This window comes from Nerophis lumbriciformis, linkage group LG03 (assembly GCF_033978685.3).
Source record: "Nerophis lumbriciformis linkage group LG03, RoL_Nlum_v2.1, whole genome shotgun sequence".
Classification (NCBI taxonomy): domain Eukaryota; kingdom Metazoa; phylum Chordata; class Actinopteri; order Syngnathiformes; family Syngnathidae; genus Nerophis; species Nerophis lumbriciformis.
In genome coordinates, this window is record NC_084550.2 from 65,251,866 (window position 1) to 65,272,500 (window position 20,635).

Genomic DNA, 20,635 nt, shown 5'->3' on the forward strand with positions numbered 1-20,635 from the left:
CAACTTGTTTATTAAGTCTTTACTTTGTTGACTGAGATGTTCACTCCTTTAACTGCAAACTGTATCAGTGTTCAAATAAACACTAGCTAAAATGTGTTGTCATCTCATCGAACTGAACAAAGGTTGTAAAGATTGTGTATTCTATGTGAGAGGTGTCACTCTTTATTTTTGTTGGCCAAACTGTTGTAGTAAAGAAGAATAAAGCTTGTTTATTAGACTTCATCTTCATTAGCAGAACTGCTTTGTTTCATTTTAATATCAAAAAGTAAACGCAAGGTTTTTATACATTACTTGTGTTTTTTTTAATGTCACAAAGGTGTTACTTCCAAAACCATTCATGTGACACATCATTTTGTTAATGTTTTGTTGTGTATAGTTAGTTCCTATATGACGTATTTCTGCTCAGACTCTTAATGCAGTGGTTCTCAAACTTTTTTTGTCATCCCCCACTTTGGACAAGAGGGAGTTTTCAAGCCCCACCTGCCCCCATCGGCCTAACAGAACGCTAATGCCAAGCTTAACATTTTCAAATTTATTGAACATCAAGTAACATCAAGTTGTATACATTCAAACTCAATAACATAAAATAACATCAAGTTCAATAATAAATAAAATAACTGTGCAGTTGTGGTATAACTTGCATCAAGTTCAATAATAAATAAAATAACTGTGCAGCTGTGGTATAACTTGCATCAAGTTCAATAAATAAAATAACTGTGCAGCTGTGGTATAACTTGCATCAAGTTCAATAATAAATAAAATAACTTGCATCAAGTTCAATAATAAATCAAATAAAAGTGTTATAACTTGCATCAAGTTCAATAATAAATCAAATAACTTGCATCAAGTTCAATAATAAATCAAATAAAAGTGTTATAACTTGCATCAAGTTCAATAATAAATCAAATAAAAGTGTTATAACTTGCATCAAGTTCAATAATAAATCAAATAACTTGCATCAAGTTCAATAATAAATCAAATAAAAGTGCCACTTTGCAAAAAAGGAGGAGCTATGCATTTGGCAAGACAGGGCAAGTGACAGCACTTTGCCCCGGGAGAGCCACCTTGCTTCACTGTGAAACAGTACGGCTGTATGATCAGCTCCCATTTCCTCACACAGTGCAGAGAACAGTCGCACTTTCAGTGGTCGTGTTTTGATCAAATTTACCGCGCTCACAACATCTGTTAAAACCTCATTGAGTTCGGGGCTGAGCTGCTTTGACGCGAGTGCTTCCCGGTGAATGACACAGTGTGTCCAACCCTCTTTATTAGAGCCTGCAGCCCGTTTCTTCACCCTGCCATGGTCTATGCGCCATCGCAGCAAAAGCCCACACAGTTTTCCCATTTAAGGTCGTGTTATTTGAGGAAACTGTCCATTATCTTGAACAGCTCATCAGCAGTGGCTCTATTTTTCATGTATTTGCAAAACAGCAAATCCTCGCAGTGACTCGCCATTCACAAAGCGGACGTATGCGATGAACAGGCAGTCTTTATTGCTATCAGTAGCTTCGTCCACTTGTAAAGCAAAATGACTTTCTTTTCATTTGTCTACTCAAGATCACTTGCAATGTCGCATATACGTCTCGCAATTGTGTCGTTTGACAGTGGGACAGCTTTTAATTTTGCTGCGCTTGTTCCGCTTAGCCCCGCCCCCATTAGTTACTGCTGCTATGTCTGTCAAACGTTCGCTCCTACCTAGAAATTTAAAGCTTACAGGAAAACTAAGTAATTTACATTTATTTATATAGCGGATTTCACTGACTGAATCACAAAGTGATTTACAGTGTGTATAGAAAATGAAAGCATAGTAAAAAAAAATAAAAATCTAAGAATATAATTTTTTTTTTTTAAATTTTAAGTGAAATTTCCTCCCGTTCCTCGCGCCCCACCTGTCATGTCTCTATTCCCCACCAGTGGGGCGCGCCCCACACTTTGAGAAACGCTGTCTTAATGGATCTGTCCCGATACAGCATCTACATGTACATATAAATGTACTACCGTATTTTTCGGAGTATAAGTCGCACCTGCCGAAAATGTATAATAAAGAAGTTAAAAACATTTAAGTCGCACTGGAGTATAAATCGCATTTTTTGGGGAAATGTATTTGATAAAACCCAACACCAAGAATAGACATTTGAAAGGCAATTTAAAATAAATAAAGAATAGTGAACAACAGGCTGAATAAGTGTACGTTATATGAGGCATAAATAACCAACTGAGAACGTGCCTGGTATGTTAACGTAACATATTATGGTAAGAGTCATTCAAATAACTATAACATATAGAACATGCTATACGTTTACCAAACAATCTGTCACTCCTAATCACTAAATCCCATGAAATCTTATACGTCTAGTCCAGGGGTCGGCAACCTTTACCAGTCAAAGAGCCATTTTGACCAGTTTCACAAATTAAAGAAGACAATGGGAGCCACAAAACTCTGTTGAAATTTAAAATGACATAACACTACATAAAGTTTTTTTTTTTTGCTTTGTGCTATGTATAAACCGGGGGTCTCAGACACGCAGTACGCACCTTAATATGAAAATTTAATGTTACTGCAGCCCTCGAGTTTTATATGAATGGCGCTTGACAGCGTCATACTTGCCAACCCTCCCGATTTTTCCGGGAGACTACGAATAATTTCAGGGCAACTATTCTTTGGAGCATGCCGTGATGGCACGGCATCTAACGCCCTCTACAACCTGTACAAACAGCGGGCCGGCCCAGCCACAGGATGTGTGAGGCTTCTGCTAACTCACACAAGTGACAGCAAGGCATACTTGGTTAAAAGTTAAAGTTAAAGTACCAATGATTGTCACACACACACTAGGTGTGGCGAGATTATTCTCTGCATTTGACCCATCACCCTTGATCACCCCCTGGGAGGTGAGGGGAGCAGTGGGCAGCAGCGGTGGCCGCGCCCGGGAATCATTTTGGTGATTTAACAGCCACACACAACATAACACACTGACGGTGGCCGTATAAAAAACAGTCTTACTAATAATGCGCCACACTGTGAACCCACACCAAACAAGAATGTCAAACACATTTCGGGAGAACATCCGCACTTTAACACAACAGAACAAATACCCAGAATCCTTTGCAGCCCTAACTCTTCCGGGCTACATTATACACACCTGGTTGGGGGGGAGCAAGATTGAGGTGGGCGGGGTTTGGTGGTAGCGGGGGTGTATAATGTAGCCCGGAAGAGTTAGGGCTGCATGGGATTCTGGGTATTTGTTCTGTTGTGTTTATGTTGTGTTAGGTGCGGATGTTCTCCCGAAATGTGTTTGTCAATCTTGTTTGGTTTTGGTTCACAGTGTGGTGCATATTAGTAAGAGTGTTAAAGTTGTTTTATACGGCCACCGTCAGTGTGACCTGTGTGGCTGTTGACCAAGTATGCCTTGCTGTCACCTATGTGTGCAAGCAGCAGTTGCATACAACATGTGGCTGGGCTGGCACGCTGTTAGTACAGGTTGTAGAGGGAGTTAAATGCTGTACCATCACGGCACGCCCTTATTATAATTGTTAGGGTGAAAATCTGAGAGTATTTGCCCCGGGATATTTCTGGGAGAGGCACTGAAATCCGGAAGTCTCCCAGGAAAATCAGGAGGGGCGATAAGTATGCAGCTGAGCTGCATCAGAGTGATCAAAGAGCCGCGGGTTGCCGACCCCTGGTCTAGTCTCTTACGTGAATGAGCTAAATAATATTATTTGATATTTTACGGTAATGTGTTAATAATTTCACACATATGTCGCTCCTGAGTATAAGTCGCACCCCCGGCCAAACTATGAAAAAAAACTGCGAAAAATACAGTAACTTAAATAAATAAAAAAAAATTTAAATACCTCCCTCTATCAAAATGTAACTTGCCTTGGTGCCCTAAAATATGAGCCCTCCTTTAAGGCAACACTTGCCTTGACCTTAAAAAGTTAAAATTGAAGGCCTGCATTAGCATCATATAGTACATTGTAACAGTAACCATTTCTGAAAAAAATCGTATGTCTGCGTGCAGCATTTGTCTTCTTGGCGGTTGATAGGTTATGGGCTATACTTGTATAGCACGTTTCTACCTTCAAGGTACTCAATGCGCTTTGACACTATTTCCACATTCACCCATTCACACACACATTCACACACTGATGGCGGGAGCTGCCATGCAAGGCCCTAACCACGACCCATCAGGAGCAAGGGTGAAGTGTCTTGCTCAAGGACACAACGGACATGACGAGGTTGGTAGAAGGTGGGAATCGAACCAGGTTGCTGGCACGGCCACTCTCCTAACCTTGCCACGCCGTCCCCTCCGCCTCCAATCTCAGGATTTAGAGAAAGGAGGGGCGAGCAGAGCCTACGAAGGAGCCTCCTTATTGGCTGATGCGATATATAGTGAAGCGCGTGCACGGTGCCAACTTGTTTGCATTAAAGCATTGCTGCCGAACACCCACGTGGAAAGATGGCACTACCTGCACTTGCCTTTACAGCACATCCTGCTAAAAAACCCAAAAGAGAAAAACAGATAGAGACGCTGTACGTCTAAAAAAAAAAAAAAACAGGAGGTGGACCCCGACTTAAACAAGTTGAAAAACTTATTGGGGTGTTACCATTTAGTGGTCAATTGTACGGAATATGTACTTCACTGTGCAATCTACTAATAAAAGTCTGAATAAAAAAAAAAGCCAAAACTCAAATAAATACTGGTCCGGCGTATTCATACTTGCCAACCCTCCCGGATTTTCCGGGAGACTCCCGAAATTCAGCGCTTCTCCCGAAAACCTGCCGGGACAAATTGTCTCCCGAAAATCAGGCACACAATATAAACAGCGTACCTGCCCAATCATTATAACTGTAGAATGATCGAGGGTGAGTTCTTGGTTTCTTATGTGGGTTTTATTGTTAGGCAGTTTCATTAACGTCCTCCCAGCGCGGCAACAACACACAACAACAGCAGTCACGTTTTCGTCTACCGTAAAGCAGTTCGTCTGCCGTAAACAGCAATGTTGTGACACTCTTAAACAGGACAATACTGCCATCTAGTGCATTTGATGAAAGCACTTTGTGCGTGCCACACAGCTATGCATCAGTGAGGGCGTTCAGCATGGTTAGAAAAATAGTGACAAATAGAACAAGGATGGACAATTCAACCCTTAACTCAACAATGAGTAGATGAGTGTTATGTGTGAACACTGAAATTCAAGTATTTATTTTATATATATATATATATATATATATATATATATATATATATATGAAATTCTTGACTTGGTGAATCCTAGATGTAAATATACTCCTCCCCTCTTAACCACGCCCCCCGCCGCCCACCTCGCGAAATCGGAGGTCTCAAGGTTGGCAAGTATGGGCGTATTGAAGATGGAGGGCATTGCGGGCCAGTCTTGGACTAAATTTGGACTGTTTTCCTCCTAGACACGTCATCTTTCCTATATTTTGTGTGCATCCTTTTAAGTGGCGAGGTGTGTTACCGGACAAAATACGAACTAGGGGATCCTTCCATCCGACTTCAGACTGTTAACAACAATGCGTGTGTACGTACAGATCTCGTGCACTTCCAGGGGATGTAGCATAATAAATTCTGCCTGGTGACACAAGATTCAAGTGCCCCAGCGTTCATACATAGCCTCAGATCCACACTTGCGAGTGGTGCGCAATACATTATTGCCGGGCAGCACAGGTAGCCTACTTTAGTTATGTTTCGTAGTTACATTATAGCGTCCTCAAAAATCTAAATCTTTAAAAGAAATACTTGTTTATGCGTGTTTTAATTAAAAGTAATGTTAATACATTTTTAAGACATTTCAAAATAGTATTTAAGAGCTTTTAGAAGATTTTAGATAAAATGTAGACATTTTAAGGCCTTAATATCAAATTGTTGGATTTAAGAGTTTTTAAGACCCTATGGATATGGGGGGGCGTGGTTAAGAGGGGAAGAGTATATTTACAACTAGAATTCACCAAGTCAAGTATTTCATATATATATATATATATATATATATATATATATATATATATATATATATATATATATATATATATGTATGTGTGGGAAAAAAAATCACAAGACTACTTCATCTCTACAGGCCTGTTTCATGAGGGGTTCCCTCAATCATCAGGAGAACCAACCATACATATATTGCGCTCTACTATGGTATCGAGCACTATTTTTTGGATAACCTTATTAAGATATATATATATATATAATAAAATAAATATATATATTTATTTTATTATATATATATATATATATATATATATATATATATATATATATAAATAAAAGAAATACTTGAATTTCAGTGTTCATTTATTTACACATATACTTAAGTTAAGGGTTGAATTGTCCATCCTTGTTCTATTCTCTGTCACTATTTTTCTAACCATGCTGAACACCCTCTCTGATGATGCATTGCTGTGTGGCACGCACAAAAGTGCTTTCATCAAATGCACTAGATGGCAGTATTGTCCTGTTTAAGAGTGTCACAACATTGCTGTTTACGGCAGACGAACTGCTTTACGGTAGACGAAAACGTGACTGCTGCTGTTGTGTGTTGTTACCGCGTTGGGAGGACGTTAATGAACCTGCCTAACAATAAACCCACATAAGAAACCAAAAACTCGCCCTCCATCATTCTACAGTTATAACGTGATTGGGCAGGCACGCCGTTTATATTGTGGGAAAGCGGACTCAGTTCCGCATGGACCTGAGTCCGCCTGAATTTCGGGAGATTTTCGGGAGATAATTTGTCCCGGGAAGTTTTCGGGAGAGGCGCTGAATTTCGGGAGTCTCCCGGAAAATCCGGGAGGGTTGGCAAGTATGAGCTAATTGCTTTATAGATGTCGGAAACAGCGAGTGGCAGTGTGTAGGTAAAAAAAAAAAAAGGTGTCAAATGCTTAAACCAAAAATAAACAAAAGGTGAGTGCCCCTAAGAAAAGACATTAAAGCTTAGGGAAGGCTATGCAGAGCAAAACTAAAAATGACCTGGCTACAAAGTAAACAAAAACAGAATGCTGGACGACAGCAAAGACTTACTGTGGTGCAAAGACAATGTACATCCGAACATGACATGACAATCAACAATGTCCCCACAAAGGATGATAAAAACAACTGAAATATTCTTGATTGCTAAAAAAGTAGATGCGGGAAATATCGCTCAAAGGAAGACATGAAACTGCTACAGGAAAATACCAAAAAAAAGAGACAAAGCCACCAAAATAGGACTAAAACACTACACACAGAAAAACAGCAAATAACTCCAAATAAGTCAGGGCGTGATGTGACAGGTGGTGACAGTACACCTACTTTGAGACTAGAGCTATATTGATGCATGCTTGGTTATGGTTTAAAGCCATATCCAACAGTTGTGACAACGACCTTTTACTGTCAATTTATTTTTATTTTTAATACATTTCTGCTGGTGTTGTACCTCCGGATTTTTTAACCGCAAAAAATGTGCCTTGGCTCAAAAAAGGTTGAAAAACACAGCCCTGATTAACTTTGCCCATTAAGAAGCGACAAACCGCAATATAAACTTGTATGGACACTTTGCTGTCTGAGAACAACTATTCAATTGTGTACATTGAACATACAGATGGTGCTATCTTAGAGTGACTGCTCGATATTTGAGTTAAGTTGAGTTTGAGTTTATTTCGAACATGCAAGCATACAACATGATACATCACAATCTCCAGTTTCTCTTTTCAACATGTTCGAAAAGGAGTAGGAAGAAGCAGAGCTTATTTAATCCTACCCCTTTTCTTTTATATAACAGTTGCTAAAACTTTTGTTCACTTCCTGTTCTTAATTTATTCACAATATACTCCATAAGTAATCACAATGAAAATAAATAAATAAATAATAATTGAAGTAAGTTACATTTCATATGATGAGATAAGTAAGATTATTTCGAGAGTGAAAGAATGAAAGAATGGATAAATTAAATAAATTCAGAATGTTTATCATGGTTCTTCTTCTTTGTACTTTGTAAACACTTTAAGTTTGAAGAGTTTCTTGAAGTGGATCATATTAGTACATTGTTTGATTGCTTTGCTTAATCCATTCCATAATTCAATTTTTTGAAGGACTAACAACAGAAAGTGAACTTGTGTGATGTAAATAAGCCAAAAATGACGCACCCAAAACTCGAATGCAAAACACTAAAATGTTTACAAATTAAAACGGAAAGAATAAACATATTTAAACACTTAAAATACGAATTAATGTATCTATAAATAGGCCCAAACAATATTTAGTATTTTTTTCTGCCAATGTAAGTATATTGTGTCAATATATGGTATTTTTTAAAGTACTTTTTGAGCACATTCAACAAATAGAACTGCTAATTTTGGTCCCAATAAGCATGATAAGACATTTTCATATCAAAGTACATTGGCCATGCATTGCAGTGAAATCCCACAGGCCAGAAAATGTCCCATTTATTAGCCTCACGACAGGAATCCTAACAAAACAATGTCCTATAGATCCACCGCTATGGGCGCCAAATACGAGGACGCCCGGAAATCAAAAGAGCTAACGACATCAGAGAGGGTAGTTGAGTGTTGCCTGTGTGGGCTGGTTACAAGGAAGCGGGTGATGAGTCATGGTACGGCAGACAAGACGTTGGTTGGTGTAGTTCATAGAGAAAGTCTGTGAAGATCCAGAATTCGATATGAGAAAGATGGGGGACCTTGTATTCCGATCACAAAGGTCCTTTTGTGTCAAAGGGGGAGTATGAGGACAACATTCAAGTGTTTGTGGTTGGGAACGAGATGATAGAAATATGACTGAAACTGGGGAAGATTGCACAGGAATGTGGGGGTTTCTATCACGGAACCCTCCGGGCACACTTGGCCACAGAGGTGACGTCACCCGTTTTGGTATCTTTTAACCCCCTCATGACATGCAATTAAAAATGTCTATTTGCAGAGCTCGGAAATGTCAAAAAAAACAAAAAAAACCCAGACTTCTCTGGAAAGTATCAGTTTCTTCAATTGGTTTGGATAAAAGAGTGACGTAATTTCCGGACTATAAGGTGCACTAAAAATCCTTTCATTTTCTCAAAACTGGACACTGCGCCTTATAACCCGGTGCGCCTAATGTACGGAATAATTCTGGTTTTGCTTACCGACCTCGAAGCAATTTTATTTGGTACATGATGTAATGATAAGTGTGACCAGTAGATGGCAGTCAAACATAAAAGATACGTGTAGACTGCAATATGATGGCAATATGACTCAAATAAACCACCATTTTATATGTTCCATTGAAAATATAGAACATTACACACGGCAATCAAAAATCTATCAAAATGTTTTAGTAGGACTTTGGTAAGCTATGAAGCCGCACCGCTTGATGGATTGTACTGTGCTTCAACATAGGAGTATTATTATGGTGTGTGTATAAGGTAGACATTATCTGGCGTTTTGTTTCGCAATACTATGCAAAAGCAACTTTTCTTACCTTCTGGTACCTGCTGATCTGTATTTGGGATCTGCATGAAACCTGAAAAATTGCGTGAGTCTGCCTTTGTAGTCCGTGCCGACACCGTAGTCTATAACCTTTTTCTCCATCTTCTTATTATGGAACATACATCCTCTGCTGTTGCCATTTCTAATATAAGGTAGTGTAAAGTTCTTACTTATATCTGTCAGTAAACTCGCCATGGAAGCGCTAAAACATACCGGTGTAGTGAGTTTACATTATTCATTATTGACGGGGAGAAGACTCTGCCGAAGGTGAGTCACGTAAATAAGACCGCCCACAAAACGGTCAGAAAGCGGCTTGAAGATGATCTGTAAAACATCATCTTTGCAACATTTTGACCAAAGAACCACCATTACATGTTATGTAGACCACAAGGAAGTGTTTTACTTTTAGAAAAAAAAAAATAACATGACTCCTTTAATGCTTCCTATAACCCGGTGCACCTTTTGTATTAAAGGGGAACATTATCACCAGACCTATGTAAGCGTCAATATATACCTTGATGTTGCAGAAAAAAGACCATATATTTTTTTAACCGATTTCCGAACTCTAAATGGGTGAATTTTGGCGAATTAAACGCCTTTCTATTATTCGCTCTTGGAGCGATGACGTCACATCGGGAAGCAATCCGCCATTTTCTCAAACACCGAGTCAAATCAGCTCTGTTATTTTCCGTTTTTTCGACTGTTTTCCGTACCTTGGAGAAATCATGCCTCGTCGGTGTGTTGTCGGAGGGTGTAACAACACGAACAGGGACGGATTCAAGTTGCACCAGTGGCCCAAAGATGCGAAAGTGGCAAGAAATTGGACGTTTGTTCCGCACACTTTACCGACGAAAGCTATGCTACGACAGAGATGGCAAGAATGTGTGGATATCCTGCGACACTCAAAGCAGATGCATTTCCAACGATAAAGTCAAAGAAATCTGCCGCCAGACCCCCATTGAATCTGCCGGAGTGTGTGAGCAATTCAGGGACAAAGGACCTCGGTAGCACGGCAAGCAATGGCGGCAGTTTGTTCCCGCAGACGAGCGAGCTAAACCCCCTATCGACCCTAGCTTCCCTGGCCTGCTGACATCAACTTCAAAACTGGACAGATCAGCTTTCAGGAAAAGAGCGCGGATGAGGGTATGTCTACAGAATATATTAATTGATGAAAACTGGGATGTCTGCACTCTCAAAGGGCATGTTGTTGCCAAATGTATTTCATATGCTGTAAACCTAGTTCATCGTTGTTAGTTTCCTTTAATGCCAAACAAACACATACCAATCGTTGGTTAGAAGGCGATCGCCGAATTCGTCCTCGCTTTCTCTCGTGTCGCTGGCTGTCGTGTCGTTTGTCGGTTTCGCTTGCATACGGTTCAAACCGATATGGCTCAATAGCTTCAGTTTCTTCTTCAATTTCGTTTTCGCTACCTGCCTCCACACTACAACCATCCGTTTCAATACATGCGTAATCTGTTGAATCGCTTAAGCCGCTGAAATCAGAGTCTGAATCCGAGCTAATGTCGCTATAGCTTACTGTTCTTTCCGCCATGTTTGTTTGTGTTGGCTTCACTATGTGACGTCACAGGAAAATGGACGGGTGTTTATAACGATGGTTAAAATCAGGCACTTTGAAGCTTTTTTTTTTAGGGATATTGCGTGATGGGTAAAATTTTGAAAAAAACTTCGAAAAATATAATAAGCCACTGGGAACTGATTTTTAATGGTTTTAACCATTCTGAAATTGTGATAATGTTCCCCTTTAAACAAAAGACCTGAATAGACCCGCTCATCGGCAATGCGCCTTATAATCCGGTGCGCCCTATGGTCCAGAAAATACGGTATATGAAAAAGATGTGCTGGAATGAAAAAGGCAATCATTCTCACTTTGGATAGATGGTGGTCATCTTTGCTGCTGCATATCCTGGCTTGCATACTCCTTCACTGAGATTGCCGTACTTGTATGCCAACTCTGGTGGCCTGCACATAAAACAAGCAGAAGCACGGATTAATCAAACACACAGTGATCATCCATTATCAACATTAACAACACTCAAAACCAAGCTTGTCAAACAATCGCCAAGGAGATTGGAAGAATCCACCAAGAGCTCGGCATATCACCTGAGTGTGGCAGAACAAAGCAGAGGACGCCTTGCACAAATAATCACAACGGCAGGGCTGAAGCTAGAACTGCCAGATTAGCAGCAGAATGGTAAATCACGTGATTCAGTTCAAATAAACGGGGGGCAGAGAGGGAGGTCCGACATGCCACAGTTGGCGGAAGTAGCAGTTTGACCAAGGCTGGTTTGCTTTAAGTCTACAGAAGGTGCTAAGATTTCAAGCATCTGAACAAATTGGTTGCTATAATCTCTGGGGCCACCGGACTGAATGTTGTTATTGGAGCAGCGTTGGAAGAAGCCGCGCAAAGCACAATGAGGCAATGTGATAACACCTGATAGTAAGTGCTGACAAAGTGTTTTCACTCACTGGGTGGAACGCGTGAACAGACGTGGCCTGAAAAGCCGTGGTGATGATAGCGGCGTGCGATTATTGCCTGTGTGCTCATCGCAAATTAGACAAAATTACACTGAAATCGGATGCCACAGACACACACTGTGTGGGTGGCAACACATTTTACACATAAAAATGCATAAAACTGTGAAAATAACAGGTAAAGGAAGACATGTCACTTTTAGACTGTCAACATATTCTTGTCTCAAGGTGCCACACAGTAGAACTATATGCAATAGTTTACTTTAAAAATATTTGACTTTATGCAGACGAACTCATAGCTTTTATCTATGTCATGCTCTTAAACTGAAGAAATTGAAAACAACTATAGTGGTTATAATGTAATGATAATGAATACTTGCCAACCTTGAGACCTCCGATTTCGGGAGGTGGGGAGGTGGTTGGGGGCATGGTTAAGAGGGGAGGAGTATATTTACAGCTAGAATTCACCAAGTCAAGTATTTCATATATATATATATATATATGTCTTAATAAGGTTATCCAAAAAATAGTGCTCGATACCGTAGTAGAGCCCAATATATGTATGTGTGGGGGAAAAAAAAAATCACAAGACTATTTCATCTCTACAGGCCTGTTTCATGAGGGGGGTACCCTCAATCGTCAGGAGATTTTAATGGGAGCATTCGCATACCATGGTTTATATAGGGCACAGAGTGGGTGAGTACAGGCTGGCCTAGGGGCGTGGTGATTGGTTCATGTGTTACCTAGGAGGTGTTTCCGTCTATGGCGGCATGTTGTTACAATTTCGCTGCGCTTGTTGAGGGATGACAGGTCTGGACGGTAGATAATAAACAGTTTCTCTTTCAAGCATAGGTTGAATCTTTTATTACCACTATTGTAAGGTGTGCTGGATGCAAGAATTTGCCATGTTATTGAATATTCAACATTATTGTCTTTGAGGTCCCAAATGTGTTTGCTGAGTTCTGTGGTATTTCGCAGGTTTTTGTTCCTGAAAGATGCCTTGTGGTTGTTCCATCTGGTTTTGAATTCACCCTCGGTTAATCCTACATACTGATGTTTGTAAGCATCCCCCATTGAGGGGGCAATCAGGTTTCTTTCGACAGTTACATGCTTTGTTGGTTTTGGAGTCGTTCTGACTGGGGGTCGACGGCTCGTTTGCAATTGTTTTGTTGTGGTTTGAGATGATTTGTCGTATATTGTTCATGCAGCTGTAGCTCAATTTGATGTTGTTCTTGTTGAATACTTTTCTTAGGTTGTTGTCTTTGGGAAAGTGTTTGTCAATCAGGTTGAGGAATTTGTGTCCAATGTTCGTTGAGACGTTTTTGCTGTATGGGGGGTTGTACCAGATGATGCCGTTTCGTTTTCTGTTCTTTTTTGGCTGGTTTCCTGGCGTGGGTTCATAGGTGAGGGTGAAATTGTATCCGCTTTCATCAAGGGCTTTTTGGTACGGGGGGGTTGCTTGGTCAAATTCAGCTTTGCTAGATGACAGCATCGATAGCCTTTTATTGATTCCGGTAGGTATTCTTTTCGTGGTGGTGGGTGGATGGTTGCTGTCATGGTGCACGTATTGGAGTGTTGTGTTGGGTTTCGTGAATGGTTGGTAGCTGTTATTTCTCAGGTTGAAAGTGACGTCAAGAAAGTTGACGGTTTGCTTGTTGGCTTCAATCGTGATCCGTAGGCCGTTCTCTTTGAAAATTTGGCATATGCGCTTCTTGGTATTCTCGCTGCTCCTTGGCGAGGCGCGACACACTGCCAGTCCGTCATCACGGTAAATACCAAGGTTCAGATTGAGGCTAGCGAGCTGGGAGAGGAGGAAACTCCCAACGAGTTCACACGTTTCTGCTCCGTCAAAACTTCCCATAGTGACGTCAAATGTTGCATTGTTCTTTTTTTGCCATGGTGTACTGTTGTGGATGAGAATGGAGTTTTTTGCGTGGATGATGATGTTTCTTTCGTTGCCTGTGATTGAGTCGTAGTCTGAGGCGAAGTCTAGTGCTTGAGTCAGTAGGTCTTGCGTGATGGAAGGGTAAAATTCCTCGATATCAAAGGAGATAAAGTTGTGCTGTTGTTTGTCTTGGATGTTGTTGAACCATTTGATTACTGCTGCTGTATTTCTCCATTGGTTGAGTGGTGTTTTGTCCTTGATTTTTGTGTTGACTCTGTCCAGGATTATTTTGCTGATTTTTCCTATTTCAGATTTAGTTGGGTTTATTAGTCGGCATGTTGGGTTATTTGCGAAGTTGGGTTTGTGATCCTTCAATGTGATGAAGGCTTCCTTGTTGGCTGTGGCGTCCACCCTGTCCTCAATGTCCAGTTCAGCCGCGATCCTTTTATTTTCCAGGTGGATGTTCTGTAAGGTATTGGGTTGCGCTTTTTTGTATGATTTGGTGATGCTTCTGTCCAGTAAGGTGTGGTGTTCTGGTATGTCCATTCTGTAGAATTAGATTACCATAGTAACTAATTAGATGACCATAGTAACTAGTATATCATGAAAAAGCGCAAATTCCAACCATTGAAATACTTTGTATAGTTCAAGACTTATCACATCACTGTGGAGATGTCCGATAATGGCTTTTTTGCCGATATCCGATATTGTCCAACTCTTAATTACCGATTCCGATATCAACCGATACCGATATATACAGTCGCGGAATTAACACATTATTATGCCTAATTTTGTTGTGATTTCCCGCTGGATGCAATAAACAATGTAACTTTACCATGAATTGATTAACGTGGACCCCGACTTAAACAAGTTGAAAAACTTATTGGGGTGTTACCATTTAGTGGTCAATTGTACGGAATATGTACTGTACAATCTACTAATACAAGTTTCAATCAATCAATCAATCAAAAACAAGGTTTTTCAAAATAAGAGAACAATTTATTATTATTGAAACTTTGGGGGGGGGTATTGTAGCGTCCCGGAAGAGTTAGTGCTGCAAGGGGTTCTGGGTATTTGTTCTGTTGTGTTACGGTGTGGATGTTCTCCCGAAATGTGTTTGTCATTCTTGTTTGGTTTGGGTTCACAGTGTGGCGCATATTTGTTAACAGTGTTAAAGTTGTTTATACGGCCACCCTCAGTGTGACCTGTATGGCTGTTGATCAAGTATGCTTTGCATTCACTTGTGTGTGTGTAAAAGCTGCATATATTATGTGACTGTTTGTATGGAGGTAAAGTGGACGTGACGACAGGTTGTAGAGGACGCTAAAGGCAGTGCCTTTAAGGCACGCCCCCAAAAATGTTGTCCGGGTGGAAATCGGGAGAAATTCAGGAGAATGGTTGCCCCGGGAGATTTTCGGGAGGTTATAACCGATACCGATAATTTCCGATATTACATTTTAAAGCATTTATCGGGCGATAATATCGGCAAACCGATATTGTCGGACATCTCTACATCACTGCACATCATAATGGCAGCTACGGTTTCCATCTTGAAGATCTAAAAACATTTTGGGGGAATGTCCGGCGGGCCAGAGTGAAAAGCTTAACTGGACGCGTGTGGCCCCCGGGCCTTAATTTGGCCAGGTGTTGTCTACATCATGCACTTAAACTGAAGAAATTTATAAAAAAACTATACGGATTATAATGTAATGATAATGCAAGTAACCATTTAAAAAGGATATAAACATATTTCTCATTACTGTAGAATTGTTAGCATTGTACTGTAATTGGAAGGTAAATAACTGTTATACTAAATAAACAAAAAAATTAAATGGACTCATTTCTGTATCATCTTAAAGTGCCATTTTTTTTTTCCCTAGTTGGAAACATGAAGTCAGACCTTGTCTTTTTGTTTATTGCCATCATGCAATCACTGCATTCTCGCTTGTTTGTCCGTGTTCGTTGGATCATATCGCCCATCCTGTTTGAAGCTGAAATATTACCAAAATGGGACATTTGGCCTTATATTTTTTCTTTCCTCCTAATTTTTGTTACTTTGCAACACTTCTTAAAGGCGAGTCGCGAAGCTCTCTGTACTAGGTGTGGGAAATCGATTTTTAGATGCGTCCTAATTCGGACATGGACGATTGTAGAGTCGATTATTAAACGTCAATAATCAATTTATTTATTGTAACTAAAGTAATGCAGGCAGTTCTAAAATTTGGGCCGACTGCAGCGAGCCACCTCACCGAGAGATCCCACCATGCCCTTTATTTTAGGCCACTTATGTTCCAGTTTTGGACACATTTTTATTATTTTCATAAATGTGATGGGAATTTCTCATTACAAATGCACTGTTTTTCAAAGTTGCAAGTGATAAACACTTATTTAGTGAACTGAAAAGAAATGTAAACCTGCATCAATATACAGTCGTGCTCATAAGTTTACATGGGAGAATTTATGATTTCTTGGCCATTCTTCAGAGAATATGATTGATAACACAAAAACCTTTCTTCCACTCATGCTTAATGGTTGTGTGAAGCTATTTATTGGCAAACAACTGAGTTTACTCTTTTTAAATCAAAATGACAGAAGAAAGTACCCAAATGACCCTGATCAAAAGTTTACATACCCCAGTGACTTTGATCTGATAACATGCACAAAGGTTGACACAAACAGGTTTGAATGGCTAATCAAGGTTCCAATCCAGTCCACAATTTTTCAGAGAGTCCTGTATTTCAGCTGAAGTAATTTGTAGATTTTTCTTTGCATCTCAAACAATTTACTTGGCAGTCGTGACTGAAATATTTGCTGGTCTACCTGAATCCCTCATTTTCCACTTCTTAAAGGGGAACATTATCACAATTTCAGAAGGGTTAAAACCATTACAAATCAGTTCCCAGTGGCTTATTTTATTTTTCGAAGTTTTTTTCAAAATTTTACCCATCACGCAATATCCCTAAAAAAAGCTTCAAAGTGCCTGATTTTAACCATCGTCATATACACCCGTCCATTTTCCTGTGACGTCACACAGTGATGCCAACACAAACAAACATGGCGGATAGAACAGCAAGGAATAGCGACATTAGCTCGGATTCAGACTCGGATTTCAGCGATTCAACAGATTACGCATGTATTGAAACGGATGGTTGTAGTGTGGAGGCAGGTAGCGAAAACGAAATTGAAGAAGAAACTGAAGCTATTGAGCCACATCGGTTTGAACCGTATGCAAGCGAAAACGACAAAAACGACACGACAGCCAGCGACACGAGAGAAAGCGAGGACGAATTCGGCGATCGCCTTCTAACCAACGATTGGTATGTGTTTGTTTGGCATTAAAGGAAACTAACAACTATGAACTAGGTTTACAGCATATGAAATACATTTGGCAACAACATGCACTTTGAGAGTGCAGACAGCCCAGTTTTCATCAATTAATATATTCTGTAGACATACCCTCATCCGCTCTCTTTTCCTGAAAGCTGATCTGTCCAGTTTTGGAGTTGATGTCAGCAGGCCAGGGAAGCGAGGGTCGATATTCTTCTCTTGATCATCTTCGGTGGCATAAGGGACGGTGTGAGCCAAGACATTTAGGGGGTTTAGCTCGCTCGTCTGCGGGAACAAACTGCCGCCATTGCTTGCCGTGCTACCGAGGTCTTTTGTCCCTGAATTGCTCACACACTCCGGCAGATTTAATGGGGGTCTGGCAGCAGATTTCTTTGACTTTATCGTTGGAAATGCATCTGCTTTGAGTGTCGCAGGATATCCACACATTCTTGCCATCTCTGTCGTAGCATAGCTTTCGTCGGTAAAGTGTGCGGAACAAACGTCCAATTTCTTGCCACTTTCGCATCTTTGGGCCACTGGTGCAACTTGAATCCGTCCCTGTTCGTGTTGTTACACCCTCCGACAACACACCGACAAGGCATGATGTCTCCAAGGTACGGCAAACAGTCGAAAAAACGGAAAATAACAGAGCTGTTTGACTCGGTGTTTGTAATGTGTTTGAGAAAATGGCGGATTGCTTCCCGATGTGACGTCAAGTTGTGACGTCATCGCTCCGAGAGCGAATAATAGAAAGGCGTTTAATTTGCCAAAATTCACCCATTTAGAGTTCGGAAATCGGTTAAAAAAATATATGGTCTTTTTTCTGCAACATCAAGGTATATATTGACGCTTACATAGGTCTGGTGATAATGTTACTTCTTAATCAGCGTTTGAACACTGCTGATTGGCATTCTCAATTCCTTCGATATCTTTTTATACCCCTTTCCTGTTTTATGCAGTTCAATTACCTTTTCTCGCAGATCCTTTGACAATTATTTTTGCCTTCCCCATGACTCAGAATCCAGAAATAATCTGTGCAGCACTGGATGAAAGATGCAATGGTCTGTCAGAAGCCCAGAAACTCACTGACCTTTTATACACACATTAATTACAAACAAACAGGTCACAGGTGAGGATTGGCCATTCAAACCTGTTTGTGTCAACTTTTGTGCATGTTATCAGATCAAAGTCACTGGGGTATGTAAACTTTTGGTCAGGGTCATTTGGGTACTTTCTTTTGTCATTTTGATTTAAAAAGAGTAAACACAGTTTGCCAATAAATAGCTTCACACAACCATTAAGCATGAGTGGAAGAAAGTTTTTTGTGTTATCAATCATATTCTCTGTAGAATGGCCAAGAAATCATAAATTCTCCCAGGGTATGTAAACTTATGAGCACAATTGTACATAAAATTAAGATGCATCAATGATCAATTTTTAATAGAATTGTAGCTCCTGAATCATAATCGAATCGTGAAGTGGCCAAAGATTCCCACCTTTACTCTGTACTGTGTACAAAGCTGGTCTCCGCCAAGGCAGAGATTGTGAATGACTGAAAAGAGGGTTCACTCTGTGCAGTTAATTCTACTGTTAAAAAACATGCTCAGGTGCTGAGTGCAATGTACGAGACATCTTTCTCTCTGTTTGAAGCAAGAGACAAAAATGTGAGGCTCAACAATTCTGATTGGCGAACACGGCTGTCACTCAAATGTCAGTGACGTCGCAGGGAAGAGAAAAAAAACAACTCTTGCGGGTTTTTAAAGCACTAATTAAAACCTGTCAATTAGATTTGGATAAATCATGCATGTCCTACTCAGGAGTAAATAAAGTAAAATAATTATAAATCTAGCAGTAAAATACGTGCATTGATCACCAAGTTATGGGCTAATGTAATTAGTAGTGACAGGCAGGCTCGCCTTAACCCTTCATTTTTAGGGTAAGACTGCACGATCAATCGACATGGAGGTTTTAATTAGTGCAATTATGAGAATGCTGCGATTACCTGATGAAATAAACAAAAAGACAATGTCCGAAAATACAGTACATAAATTACAGAAATGAGTCTGTTTAATTATTGTTTGTTTAAGATAACTAAAAGTGACTTACCTTCAAATTACAGTACAATAGTAAACTATTGTACAGTGATGAAAAATAAGTATATTTTTAAATCCATCCATCCATCCATCCATCTTCTTCCGCTTATCCGAGGTCGGGTGGCGGGGGCAGCAGCCTAAGCAGGGAAGCCCAGACTTTCCTCTCCCCAGCTACTTTGTACAGCTCCTCCCGGGGGATCCCGAGGCGTTCCCAGGCCAGCCGGGAGACATAGTCTTCCCAACGTGTCCTGGGTCTTCCCCGTGGCCTCCTACCGGTTGGACGTGCCCTAAACACCTCCCGAGGGAGGCGTTCAGGTGGCATCCTGACCAGGATGCCCGAACCACCTCATCTGGCTCCTCTCGATGTGGAGGAGCAGTGGCTTTACTTTGAGCTCCCCCTGGATGGCAGAGCTTCTCACCCTATCTCTAAGGGAGAGCCCCGCCACCCGGCGAAGGAAACTCATTTCGGCCGCTTGTACCCGTGATCTTGTCCTTTCGGTCATAACCCAAAGCTCATGACCATAGGTGAGGATGGGAACGTAGATCGACCGGTAAATTGAGAGCTTTGCCTTCCGGCTCAGCTCCTTCTTCACCACAACGGATCGATACAGCGTCCGCATTACTGAAGATGCCGCACCGATCCGCCTGTCGATCTCACGATCCACTCTTCCCTCACTCGTGAACAAGACTCCTAGGTACTTGAACTCCTCCCCTTGGGGCAGGGTCTCCTCCCCAACCCGGAGATGGCACTCCACCCTTTTCCGGGCGAGAACCATGGACTCGGACTTGGAGGTGCTGATTCTCATCCCAGTCGCTTCACACTCAGCTGCGAACCGATCCAGTGAGAGCTGAAGATCCTGGCCAGATGAAGCCATCAGGACCACATCATCTGCAAAAAGCAGATACCTAATCCTGCAGCCACCAAACCAGATCCCCTCAACGCCTTGACTGCGCCTAGAAATTCTGTCCATAAAAGTTATGAACAGAATCGGTGACAAAGGGCAGCTTTTGCGGAGTCCAACCCTCACTGGAAACGTGTCCGACTTACTGCCGGCAATGCGGACCAAGCTCTGACACTGATCGTACAGGGAGCGGACCGCCACAATCAGACAGTCCGATACCCCATACTCTCTGAGTACTCCCCACAGGACTTCCCGAGGGACACGGTCGAATGCCTTCTCCAAGTCCACAAAGCACATGTAGACTGGTTGGGCAAACTCCCATGCACCCTCAAGGACCCTGCCGAGAGTATAGAGCTGGTCCACAGTTCCACGACCAAGACGAAAACCACACTGTTCCTCCTGAATCCGAGGTTCGACTATCCGGCGTAGCCTCCTCTCCAGTACACCTGAATAG

At 41.1% G+C, this 20,635-nt stretch overlaps 1 protein-coding gene across 3 annotated transcripts in view; it reads right to left on the minus strand.

The window, feature by feature from the left end:
• Nucleotides 1–20,635, minus strand: part of st3gal3b (ST3 beta-galactoside alpha-2,3-sialyltransferase 3b) — a 223,481-nt gene that overhangs the window by 120,671 nt on the left and 82,175 nt on the right. For all 3 annotated transcript variants that reach the window (XM_061941399.2, XM_061941391.2, XM_061941383.2), the window contains one exon: nucleotides 11,369–11,461. In XM_061941399.2, the coding sequence (XP_061797383.1) occupies nucleotides 11,369–11,461 (93 nt within the window). The remainder of the gene's footprint in view (nucleotides 1–11,368; nucleotides 11,462–20,635) is intronic.